The 13,668-nt window shown below is 39.3% G+C and overlaps 1 protein-coding gene across 1 annotated transcript in view; it reads left to right on the top strand.

Annotated features, from left to right (window-relative positions):
* LOC103772072 (cubilin-like) overlaps positions 1-12,547 on the top strand; it is a gene marked incomplete at both ends in the record, with an annotated part of 34,326 nt that extends 21,779 nt beyond the window's left edge. Inside the window, 7 exons of the mRNA XM_008939392.1 lie at positions 1,474-1,630; positions 3,325-3,441; positions 5,728-5,841; positions 7,148-7,276; positions 7,559-7,691; positions 10,365-10,570; positions 12,366-12,547. Coding sequence (XP_008937640.1) covers positions 1,474-1,630; positions 3,325-3,441; positions 5,728-5,841; positions 7,148-7,276; positions 7,559-7,691; positions 10,365-10,570; positions 12,366-12,547 — 1,038 coding nt within the window. The remainder of the gene's footprint in view (positions 1-1,473; positions 1,631-3,324; positions 3,442-5,727; positions 5,842-7,147; positions 7,277-7,558; positions 7,692-10,364; positions 10,571-12,365) is intronic.
* Positions 12,548-13,668: the final 1,121 nt, after the last annotated feature.

The raw sequence follows: 13,668 nt of genomic DNA, 5'->3' as shown, positions 1-13,668 counted from the left end.
TAGAAGGTTTTAATTCATCAGTGCTGCATTGCACGCACTTGCTGGAATTTGAGGCGTTTTGAAGTAAAAGAAGACAATCTTAATAAGAAGTATATTTATTCAAAGCCAATGGCATTATCTTGTTCAAAGTGGGCTTTTGTATAGCTTTCAACATCCTAGCATCTGAATAGTCTTCCAGTCCTTCTATCCATATTTTTATCCATATTTTTCTCTGCTATAGGAAGCTGAGTCACAGGTTACATTAAATGCCACGGCTATGGTAATGCAGGACATTAAGCTGAAACAGGAACTGAATTCAACTCTTGTTGCTGCCCAGTACCCCAAAGACTCTTCTTCTGTGGGTTATGCAACTCCTGATGGCTCCAGAGCTCATCACGTCTGAAATCAGGCACAAGGGCTTTGAGACTGGCCCGTGGCTCAGAACACAGCAGCAACAAATCACATCTCCTGGAGTGCTAGGAAATTTCAGAGTGAGACTCTGAGAGTATTGCCATTTTTCCATTTCTCCTGTATTTTTTCTTATTATCATAGAATCACAGAACGTCTGGGCTGGAAGGGACCTTCAAAGGTCATCTACTCCCCCCCCCCCCCCCCCAAACAGGGACATTTCCAACTAGATCAAGCTACCCACAGCTTCATCTAGCCAAAATTAGTCAAAATTATAATTTTGATGTTGCTTAAGCTAGAAAGTCATTGGTTTTAACTTCACTATCCTTCTCCTGATTGTAAAGCAGAGAGGAAGGAAACAAAATTATCAGCTGTAAAGTGAAAAAAGAGAAGGAAGCATTTGTGGTAAAATGAAAAGTGAAGTTTTGTAAAACCATATTTGCCTTCTTCCTCCATTTTTTAACTTTTCTTTATTCACTGCTTAAATAACACTGCAAGTGTATGTGTGTAATTCAGCACGCTAAAGCTATTACAAAGCACAGATATGTGGACTCTGATCTGATGCTGGGTACATGTATTTAAAAAACATAATCCTAATATTTTCTCTTCCTATACAGAGTCATAGCTCCCACTGGTGCACTAGTTGCATGATACAGCAAATTTAGAAGTCTTTAGTGAGACAACATGTAAGGTTTCACTGACAACAGCTACATGGGAACTCATGTTAGCCATTAACAGAAAATAAATGTAAGGGGATATCTGGACTGTTAAAGGAGAGTTGCTTCTGTACTGGATTCAGATGAAGGTTGTTTTTTCGTGCATTTTTTGTGATAAAGGCTACAGTATTCAGCCTGAAATACATATGGGGTTTGTTTGTTTTGTTTATTTTTTGTGTTGTGGGTTTTTTTTGTTTGTTTTGTTTTAATGGCCACAGAATTAAGATAGGCTATGCATAGTTTGTTTGCACTGCCCACACCAGGGTTGCATTGGAATCAAAATGGATCAAACACAAGGGAAGGACTGAAATATAGGTCTTCTCTACACTTCTATGAAAACCAAATACTACATTTGATCTTTTTATAACAGGTATTTGATGGTCCTAGCAGTGAAGCACCGTTGCTTAAAAAACTCTGTGGAGCACAGCGTCCTCCTCCTATCACCTCCTCCAAGAATCTAATGTACGTCCGACTGCGCTCTGATGCAGCCATCCAGCACAGGGGCTTCAGTGCTCGTTTTACTGAAGGTAATTTTGTCACTTACATTAATGCATATTTATCTAATCACCATTTTGTTGGTGTTAAGCACAGTCTTTTAGCATAGCTGATAATGGGAAGTATTTGTACACATGCAGCATAGCAGTGTGTATCTGTACAAATTATGAAGTGTTTAAGGGCTAAGGATCATCTTAGATTCTTTGAACAGAGGAAAAAAAAGTACTTTTTATAGCAAGGCATCTAGAACACATCAGTTGCCTCTTATTCCACCTCCCTAGAGGGTTAGCTACCCATAACTGTCCTGAGAAAAATATGCAACTGTCAGTTTCCACAGACAAAATAACATTTTATATGTCTATCAATGCACACGAATATGAAAAGCTGTACAAGAATTCTGTGTGGTGCTGTTGATGAAGTACATGGATTCAGGCCTGCAAACCCTGCCAAACATCAACTATCCAATTTGTGAAGGCCTAATTTGTATTTTACGTGATTTCCTCTTTAATGAAAAATTACACCATCTGGGCAGATTTTTTCCATGAAATTACATACTCTTTGATGATTGGTGATTTTCTTTAATTTTTTTTCCCACAATAACTTTGGAAACTATTTCTACCCAGAATATAGCCGTTTAGTTTTTGCAAAGAAAATCCTTCTCTTTCATTTTCTTCTTAGGATTCTTTTCACTATAAATGAGTAATTTACTCAGATTTTTTTTTTGTTTGTTTTTGAAAATACTGTGAAAAATTTTAAAGGAAAGGATAAATATGCAACAGCAAAAATTTCAGGAGCCTCAGTTATTGAGGTACTAGCTAGATACCAAGTTAGGCATTTCTGACTAACAGCTATGAGAGCCTAATGTGTTAAAAATTCTCAGAGCACATTGACTGGATTAGGCCTTGCACAAAACAAGCCTGGTGGGTAAGTGCTCCCTACCCAGGATGTAGGCAACCCAGCTTACTTCTTCTTGAGAAAGCCCTCTAAGTCCCATCTCCCACTGAATGCTTTAGGCATCACAGCACAAGAAATGAATCTCAGTCTTTGGTACCTAACTCTCCACCCAGCTGTTTGAAGCAGTTGTGTGTTAAACTCAGATCTGGGGAGTTTATGATGTGTGAGTGTGCTTAGGAACAAGGCATGGCGGCACTCAGCATTACTAGCCCAGGCTATGCAGTCAGCCAAGCCCTTGTACACGTGTGACCTTTCATACAATCACAGTTTTCTTGATGCAGCTCACAAGAAGATCATGCCCGTGCACTGTGATGCCATCCTTGGGAAGTTCTGGAGAGTTTCTTATGATTTTTTTCTTCCTAGTTGCTAACACAAGCAAATGATCAAAGAAATGCATGTGTGATTTGACTACCCTGAAACCAAGTTATTTTGGCCCCATGATTGTTCTTCTGGGCTATGAGTAGCTGATAAAGGTGAGGTCTGTTCCCAAGTCAGTCTGGCTTCTCTCAGATGATCTGCCAGGGCAGCATGGCCTGTGGATCCAGGTCAAGAAAGTACACCTAGTGTTGGGAGCTAGTCCTTAAGTCTCATCTCATAAATTGCTCTTTTGAATTTTACCCTCGTTCCACTTTGAGGTAGTGTGTTATATTTTATGCATTCATTTTCACTACAGAATCTAAGACATGTGTTGTTTTTTATTTTACTATATATATATATATTTTTTTAATATATCTATGTGTTTATGTGTCTATGTATGCGTTTCATTCTAAAGCATGCGGAAGTTCCATAGAATCAGATTCAGTTGGGGCAGCAATTTCCTCTCCTCTCTATCCTGCCAAATACCCAAACAATCAGAACTGCAGCTGGATTATTCAGGCTCAGGAACCATGTAAGTAAAAACAGCTTTTATCGTTAACTGGGATGACTAACATCCTCATCTTCTTTTCTGTAATAACAATACAAAATTCCTCCTTTATTTCTCTAGGAAGTTCTGCATCCTGGTAGCTGGAGAGCGTGGCTCTCCTAATCTGTTCCAAGTCATATTTCACTGGATAAGATTTAGTGTGTAGTGAGGAAAACAGTTTACAGCTTTGTCATGTTAGCTGATTTCCTGTGATCCAAGTGTTGCAATTTAGGTGTTGAATACTCTGTGAAGCTGGATTAATAAGGGAGGAAAATCTAAGGGTTTATATATAACTAAAGCACCTGTATTTAACTGATGTTATTTTGGTCTGGATTTTTCAAGCTAGAGTTGTGTTAGATCTAATGTATGCTGTTAAAATTTAAGAAAAGGTATTTAATTACATAATGTGAAAAGGTACAGAAGAACTTCAATTCCAAATACAAACAAAACGAATTATAAATAATCTGGTTTTATCAGCATAGATACACTCTTCACATGTTCCTGTCTAATTTTACACAGATTTATGACTGATCATAAAATAATAAGTTATTTTCCATCAGATACTGATATTGCCTTTAATACCTAGTATTATCTTTATATCGTATAAGATTCCTAAAAAATTATTTACAGTTGCATAAGAGTATCTTGAGAACATTATTTAAATTTAATGATTATTTCTAGTAGCAACTACTGAATTTCACTTGTTCGTCTGATATTTGGCCATTGTTACTAAACTCATAGAATGCCACAACCATGTTTATGAGTTTATTTTGCTAAGTTGTAAAATTAAAATCAATTTGCAAAACAAAACAAAGATCAGGAGATAAAAATATTTCTTTTTTTAGCATAAGTTCTTATACTAATAGCTGAAAAGGACATCATCAAAGCAGTTCCTCCAAGCGGTTCCTCACCTACACAACATTCATTTCTAAAGACAATCTTTTCCTGGTTCCAGTTTGAAACCTCATACATAACTGTTGTCTCCTGAATTACGCCAGTATGAGAGACCAGGAAAATGCTGTATAAGTAGCTTGTACATGTAGTGACTTCCTCCGTTTACCACCAGGACCACCACGTACCACACATCACAGGTCCACGTGGCTTCATTACACCAGTCACACAGCACTGCGGAGAACAGCCATATGCAATAGATCTAGCCAATGGCAAACCACAGCAGAGTCCCTGCTCTGCTTTTACAGAGGAGGCCAACATGTCTCCTGCTCTTGCCACCCACTGTGTTTTTCCTTTTTGGTTTGTATCCCGAGGACTGGCATTGACAGCTGTAATGGATTGACCGAGCAGGACACAAAGGAGTGCCGGGCACGGAGACCGTGCGGCCGCGTGCCCATCAGGGGCACCCTGCTGAGTGCACTGCCTGCCACCGCCTCGGTCACTTCAGCTTATCCAGCTAATTAACTGTAGCCCAGTGAGGAGCAAAATGTTTCTGTCAAATTCAGTCTTGGTCAATGTGGGAGAAAACTGTTATCATCTAAACTGTAAGAACCTTTCTGGCCTGCTCGAACTGCATGGTGGCTCTAAGGCCAATAGTAACTACTGTCACAGACTGGTGTGGACGACAGCCTCTCTTCTCCCAGTTGTGACTTCACCTTTGTTCATATTGGACAAGCAAGAGAGTATGAGAGGCAAAAAATACCCTGAGTCAGAAATCCTCTTTTTCAGGACATAGCCTGAGGTCCAAGGGTGTGGAAAATCCAATTCTGTACAAATATAGCTGAGGGTAGTTAATGATCCTTTATCTGGTCCAATTGATGTATGGGGAACATTACAAAATGATGAAAGAACCAGCTCTTTCTAAGCCTGGAGCAGGGCAACATCAATTCACATTTCATCTGGATCTATGCTATAGATTGCAAAAGGACAGAAGGTCATGAATGTGTAGAAATAAGTTTTGTTTGTGAATGTGTGTTAATTTTCCATGTTGTATTTGCTAACCTTTCAGCATATAATGAAGCTGTCTGGATATTAGGAAATTTATTTTCATGCGTATGTGTTAAATCCTATACTTCTAATGTTGATTGTACTAGAGAGGACTGAAGTATGAAGAGATTTACCAGGACCTTTGCAGTAAGGATTAATTCACTTCCATCAAGTTCACTCCACGTATCAGGGAATAAACTACTACAGATGTTATATTTTATGGGGACTGATTGACTTCAGAGGAGAGAATGAACGATGGTACATTCATTTACATGTAATTTCTTCTCTGCGAAATACCAAACTTTTTAAGCTTTTCCTCTTTGCTGTTGCCAGTCAATCACGTCACGCTCTCATTCACTGACTTTGCTACTGAAAACAACAGACAAAACTGTACAACGGATTTTGTGGAGATTCTGGATGGGAATAACCATGAGGCTCCTCTTAGAGGTATTGTACCTTTCCCTTACTTATTTTGCATACAGAACTACATGCAAGGTAAGCAGGAGAAGGTTTTCTGTGGCTGTCCTCCTGTTTCATAGATTTTCTCTGATAAAGGAAGCTTCCTGGCCACTCTGGCCAGGTGAGGCCAAGAATGGATGACAAGTCTTCAGTGCAAATGGCACAATCCTCCCAGACTCTGTGTTCCGGCTAACCTGCAGTTTGGGGTTGACTCCAGCTGCCTTTTCCTTCCTCCTCAGCTGAACAATATTGGGAACCAAGCAACTCAGTTTAAGCTGAATTCCCAGTTAACTGTATAAAAACATAATGTAACACACATTCAAAAGCACAGTCCACATTAAGTACAGTAAGCACAGTAAGTGAAAATAAAGACATATATTTCTGGGACCAGAAAATGGATTTTCCTCAGGTCCTGCAAAACATGTTTTTCTGCTTGTTCGTGAATTTTCCACAGCTTTCACCTGGCATCTCTGTCCAGAGCCATAACCTTCAAGTGTCAGGAGCAGCCTGGAGCAGCAACATTCAGTGCTTATATTGTCAGGAAGCCGTGAGAGATCCCTGGCCACAGGGTGGTCCTGAGTCTCCTCACATCTCCAGGGTTGCCTCAAATTCCTTTCTGGGAAATTTGGAAAATCTGTGCCTGATTATGCTTTCTCTTAATCTACTTTTGTATATGCTTCTTTGTCAGGAGTGGGTCTGCAGTCAATTTCAATGGTTTGTAACTAAGAGTAGAATTAATTTTTTTGGTCTCCTACCTTTGGCTTTCACTTGGCAAGAGGACTGGGATGCTAGCTACTATTTCTTTTTACTGTCAGATGCCCTTCTGCTATGTCATGATTCATACACCTAATCCTTGTGTTACAGTCCATTACAGGAGAACTACTCTGTTATTTGTCACTTGTCTTTTTTTTTCATCAGAAACCAACAGAGAGAAATTGAAACTACCATCAGATACAGTTGATGGGGATTTTTTTTTTTTTTTTCCAATTAGGTTGTAATATCTAGATAGAGTGAACACAAAGGAGCTCAATGACAGAACAGCCAGTGAATAAGGGGTCTGGAGTGCAGGAGGTACTTCCTCTGTTAAAAAAAAAAAAAAAAATTGCCACCAGAGTTGAGTTCTGTGAAAAGCAATATTTCACTTTTATGTAAGTTGAATTGACAACTGTAATTGTAAATAACAGATGTTACTCCTGGTTGCTGTCAGGCATTAACCCCAAATGTTAAATTAGCAATAGTAATTACATGCTGTGAGCACTCCTCTTTTTTTTCTCTGCGGCTTGTTCTTTTTCAGGCCGTTACTGTGGCACTACTATACCACATCCTATCACTTCTTTTGGGAATGCCTTAGTGGTGAACTTCATCTCCAACAACGACATTACTGCCAGGGGCTTCCATGCCACCTATGTTGCATCGTCATCATGTGAGTCCATATGACAGGTGTTGCTACCCTATGCTTCTGACTTTCAAGGAAAAGAACAGATCCTGTATCGCTTTGTCTCTCTGACATCCCCCCTTTTAAAATCCCCTGTCACCTTTTCTCTTTCTCCCCAAAGCCTCAGCACATAAATCAGCAAGCTAAAGGACAAAGAGACAAGGAGAAATGCTTTCTTGATGAGCAAATGCTCTGTCTCTGTCAAGGTGTATATATATATATATTTCATGTCATCTTTCTCAAGCCTCTGCTGCCTCCTTCTCGTTGCAGCCTGTGGGGGTACTTTCCACATGGACCAAGGAGCTTTCAACAGCCCTGGCTACCCCGAGCCGTACCCACTCAACGCCGAGTGCGTCTGGACGATCCTCAGCTCCCCTGGCAACCGGCTCCAGCTCTCCTTCATGTAAATCCAACCCTGGGGGTTATTATGCAGCCTTTTGACAGATTTGAAGGATGCTTTGTGTTTATTAGAAAATGTAATTACCAGATGATAAAGTTGAAACTTGTTTGTAGAGTAACTAGGAAAAAGAACACAGCAGTAGTTGGTTGCAGCTTGCAATCAGTGTTCTCTTGTCTCAGTCATTGCTTATAGGAAGCCATATACAACATCATATAAGTGGTTTATTGTTTGAGCAATATGGGATCCTGAAGAAGCCAGTTCTCACTCATAAACAAGAAGAGGAAATTTAGCATTGGGCTGCCTTTTCTTTACAAAGGAAATTCCTACCATCCCCTCACTATTGGATTTATTGTAGTATTTATATTATAGCTGAGTAATACAAAGGGCCCAGTTAGTCCACAGATTGTACAGTTAAAATTGATATTAAAGTCTCCAAAATTTCTCCAGCAGTTACAGCAGTGGAGATACAACAGGGGCCAGGAAAGTATGTGAAATTCTCTTTTCTCTCCAGCAAAGTAACTTTCCTTTGAAGACTTCTGACAGGAAAGTCATGCGGGATCCCCAGAACAATGTGGAGTCCTTTACCACCATCGTTAGGTTGTTCTTTACCCACTATGTGGATTTCTGAGCCAGTTTCTGGCATCAAACAGTGGCTCCTGCCAAGAAAGAGAGCACTGACCCTTTGCAAAGCTTATCAAGAAAAGAAAAGTAATTCTAAAACCTGCATTTGTGGTTATTCAGGACAAAAGGAAGATTTGCTCAGTAGCATGCTGACTGCATGAGGTGCAATTTGTTCAGCATGTACTGATTCACTAATGCAATAAAAAGGACATTCTATTCCCCTTTATTCACTGAAGCAGAGAAAAATACTACAGCCTGAAAACATTTTCAAAAATATTTGCTACAAACTAATGAGCAACAACGTTGCAGAACTAAACCAGAAATCTCGTGTAAAGCAGAAACTGTCGTGGAACATGCCTTCAGTTATATCATACGACACTGAGTAGATGTAAACTCTTCTTCTTCAGTTACACATAGCTGAAAGGCAAGCTAAAAAATGCTGTAAAGCATGGAGTAATTGTGTTAGCAGTATTTATTTAATTTAATTTAATATTAGGGGGTTATAAAGTTTTGTTGGCATGAGGCATTCATTTCCTTCAGCTCAGTCTGAACAGAAATGCCTGTCTTGCAATTTGAGGGTTAGCTTTAAATTAATCTAAAGTATATCCATATGAGTGGTTGGAAACATTTCAGGCCATGTGTACACCAAACACATGTGGCTATACTCAGGACTGAAGGGGAGGAGCTGTTACCAGAAAATCAGAAAGTACAAATACTTGGGGAGTTGGTTATAAGAGGCACTGTCTCAGATCTTTACTATGTATTCATAGCCTGCTTCTGGAAAGTATACTGGATTGAATGAAAGCACTTAATTTAGAATAACAGATAATGATTTTTAGAATATATTTAGCATTCATCTTGGTGCACTAATTAAGAATTTATAATTTTATTACTAAATCATATTCATTTTCTAACGTAAAAATTGGTTTAGAAGACTTCATAGCAATCATTGGTATTTTACACACCCAGCTACTGTGAAACTAAGGCCAGAGAAACAGTAATATTTTACAATTCTGGAGAAACGGCTAAGGGATTTCTGAGCTCTGACGAGTTAACTACAACTGAACCTAGGCCTCTGGCAATTGTGTTCTCACCAGAGAGTGTACGTAAATAACACACATATGAAGGAGCTACAAACTGATATGTAAGGCTAAAAGTATTCTCTGCACCCAACAGATGTGCACCCAGTAAATAGTCTGACCTGGACTTATTATAACTTATCAAAATTATATTTTGGAGGGGTTTTAAACCCGCTGGTTTTGCCCGGGAAGAAAACACCCCCAGCGGGACCCCGGTAGTACCTCCAGTGTGGTCGACAGCGAAGAGGAGGGCAGTGGCGAGTAAAGGAGGGATGGGCAATGATCGCTTTCTTCCAAAATAAAAGGTTTTAATAACATGAAAATACCGAACAAAAACACCTGAGGCAGGCACTGAAACAGCACCCACCCCAGGGGAGAAGCAAAAGAGCATGTGGCCTTGGGGCCAGGGGTTTTTAACAGGTTGGTAGGTGGGTTTACAAAGGCATTGTCCTGTAAGGATACCTGGATGGGTTACCGACAGGTCAGGGGTCCAATGGGTGTTAGGGGATTGGTCTTGTGGTGGCTAAGCCAACCACAACCTGGGAAAGATGGAAAATCTGGATGTGTGCCCATGTTTGGCGACAAAGAGGCAACAGAAACCTCTGTCTCCAGGAGGCGCACTGCAACAGACTTACATTAGAAATCTGGTTTGTGTGTCAGAGGTTTCTGTGTTTTATGGTTGTTGTTGGAGAATCAAGAAGCATTATAAGGGATTGAGAAGTCTTTAAAAAATTTAACTTTGCAAACTGAAGCTCTGTTGTAAAATACAGGGCTAGAAAAAGAGAGAGCCTTGTATCAGCAGCACTGCCAGGTGATGAGCTGTGACTTCTGGGTTCTGGAAGGTTTTGTTACTAGCTTCTTTGTAATTGTTACAGTAGGATATCAGTTACAGGGAGATTTGTGGCCTGGAAGGGCAAACTCTGAGGTATGTGCCAGTCATATGTCTGCTAACGCTCTTCTACGGCTCTCGAAACAGAGCGTTTCAGGTGGAAAATAGCAGCAGCTGCACCAAAGATTACCTGGAGATTCGGGAAGGGAACGACACAGGCATGCTGGCAGGACGATTCTGTGGGAACTCCTTGCCTTCAAATTATACGTCTACGGTTGGACATGTCCTGTGGGTCAAGTTTGTCTCAGACGGCTCAGGCACTGATGTTGGCTTCAGGGCCACATTCTCTCACTGTAAGTAAATCTTATTTAATGGAAAACTATTGTTCTTTCATAGCATATTCAAAAAAGTCATCATTTGACCCTGCAAAGTCTATTAGAAAATATTTGTTGATGTCAGTAAGGCTGTAAATTCACTTAAAAATATTTTGTAAAATACCTGCTGATTGTAAAGAGATACTCTAAAACATGTCAGAACAGAACTCGTGTATGTAAGTATATTAAGTATAAAATAATCAGAATAAATACATGTCACATTCTACCTTTTTATTTTATCATAACAGACAATATTTTTTTTCAGATTGATCATATGGTCTCTCTAGTAGCGAAAACTTCCGTGGAATACACAAAATAAAATGTCCTCTATTTCATTGACTGCTCACTTTTTATCATGTGGTTTTCATATTCTTCCTTCAGCAGTATTGGGCTGTGAAGATACAAATAAGAGCTATGTACTAAAAAGTTCTATGGCAACCCAAGTTTACCAGTAGCCTGCTATAGTTAAAAATATCTGACCATATGTCTTTGCTACCTGAAAGTGAGCAACTGTATTTAATGTTTATATTGCCATTTATTTCCCAGCTTTGCATTTTGTTTTTTCAGTACAAAAGTATTCATCTTCTGATTTGCATCCAGATGCCATCAGCCAGGGAGCAGAATGAGAAGAAAAGCAAATTATGTCAGTTTATAGATAAAAAATTTCAAGGAACCATTGTAAACCTCCGTGTGACTTGCCGTGTGAACAGACTGTTGAAGCTAAACATCCACAGCCATTCTGATTATGCAAGCTAAACTTTAACGATTGTCCTTAATTTGAGACTTTTGCCACTCATTTTCAAAAGGAATTATCAATAGTTCACAGCCAATCAGATCAGAATAATTTTTCACCAGAACACACAGAGGCATTTGTCATGGTTTAACCCCAGCTGGCCATTAAGCCCCACACAGCAGTTGCTGATTCCCCTCACAGTGCGAGAGAGAGAGAGAGAAACAGAGGAGATAAAGACAGTTGATAGGTAAAGCAAAAGCTGCACACAAGCAAAACTAGACAAGGAGTTCGTTTTCCCATGGGCAGGCAGGTGCTCAGCCACCTCCAGGAGAGCAGGGCTCCATCACACCTAACAGCTACTTAGGGAGACAAACACCGTCACTCTGAACATTCCTCCCTTCCTTCCTCTTCCCCCTAGTTTATTGCTGAGCGTGACACATGTTATGGAATATCACTTTGGTCAGTCAGAGTCAGCTGTTCCAGCTGTGTCCCCTGCTAGCTCCTTGTGCTCCCCCAGCCTACTCGCTGCTGGGGTGGCGTAAGGAGCAGAAAAGACCTTGACTCTGTGTAAGCACTGCTCAGCAGTAACAAAAACATCCGTGTGTTTTCAGAACAAATCCAAAACATACCCCCATACTAGCTACTATGAATAAAATTAATGCTATCCCAGCCAAAACCAGCACATTTAAAAAAAAAAAAAAAAAAAATGCTTTTTGGGGAGAAATTAACATGAAGTAGGTGGTCAGGGGGCAATTTACATGTGCCATCTTCCCACCTCTTGTACATGTAGAGCCACATAGCTTGAATGAGTAATTTCCTTCAGATAAGGGCACACTGCATCCCTCACAAGAAGAAAATAATTCAGTGTGCATCCTAGGACTGTCTGAGACACAGTTCTGTGCCTCACAGTGATGTGTAGTCCTAGAGTAAATCAAAACAGCCAAACAGGCTGAAATGAAAGCTGTATTCCAGGCTGGGCCCCAATGCTGCTTCTAATCCATGTGAATTACAGGCATTAGTTGTCTCTTTCTTGTTTTTTAGTGTATGGAAATGACATTGTGGGAAGCAGAGGACAAATAGCTTCACCACAGTGGCCCAGAAGCTACCCTCACAATTCCAATTACCAGTGGCGAATAAGCGTCAATGCTTCACAAGTTATCCACGGCCGTATCCTGCAGATGGAGATCGAAAATCATCACAGCTGCTATTATGACAAGCTAAAGGTGATTTCATTGTGAGAAGTTATTTTATTTCAATTAACTTTGATAAAAATGATTCACAGAGAAATGTACAAGAGGAATGGGAAGAATTTCTGAGGATCTGGTGTGGTTTATTGTTTTTGCTATGCCATCTTCTTAATAATAATTAAGAATAATTATAGGAAGGGTTGCATACTCTTTGGCTCCCTAACTGATGTTTCCAACCTGTAAGTTTGAAACTTATTAAAAATAAGTCCACAGTGGTACAATCCTGAATTTTCAAACCCAAGAATTTCAGGTCAAATACCAGGTTAAACTTTGCTCTTTGCTGGTTCAGTTGAGGACAACAGTGACTATACTATTTCAATGCCTCTAAAAGTAAGGTTACTTTAAAATCCTACAAGGAGCAGTAATTTACTTGTACCTTCTTTGTTCTTTGAATCAGTAATTTGCTGTTGGCAGTAGGAAGGTACCTCTTTCTTCCTGTTTGACCATTTTCAGTGCTCTTCCGTAATACAATCTAGCTTTTTTACCAGGTTGAAAAATACAGTGCACATCTTGCTAAGCAAAATGGAGTAATAGAGGCAAGAGCTTCTCTCTGAGTGTAGCTAGGCATAACTACTTATTTAACTAAGGTAAATCTTTTCTTGTCTTTTTTTTTTTTTTTTTTTTTTTTTTTTTTTTTTAATCCAGTTGATTCACTGATTATCCATTTCTTTCATCATCTTTGGGAAAGAGAAAGTCATTACTAGTTCAATATATTAAGTATATTCAATCCATTATTGATTCACTGATATATAAATTTAATATTAGGTAGAAAAGGAAATACAGCTTTTTCCTTCATCTCATCTCAGATTTTAAAAGCATATTCTTTATTCTAACTCAGCCTGCCTTTCTTGGTCCTTCTGAAAGTGAAATGAATTCGTCAAATCAGCTAGACATTCAGCTAGTGTGTGAATCAGCCTGACCTTTAACGTGACTCAGGGATCAAATCTTCAATGTAATGTTTATTTAATATTTTCTAGCTTTCTCTACTGGACATTTTTTACTGGGAGGAAGAGGATGAGAACACAAATAGGTTTTAAAAGTGGCAAAAGAGAAGCATCTTTTAACGAGAAAAGATTTTTATTTATAAATATATAAAA

Source organism: Merops nubicus, unplaced genomic scaffold (assembly GCF_000691845.1).
Source record: "Merops nubicus isolate BGI_N331 unplaced genomic scaffold, ASM69184v1 scaffold26384, whole genome shotgun sequence".
Lineage (NCBI taxonomy): Eukaryota > Metazoa > Chordata > Aves > Coraciiformes > Meropidae > Merops > Merops nubicus.
This window is presented reverse-complemented; position numbering and strand designations above follow the sequence as displayed.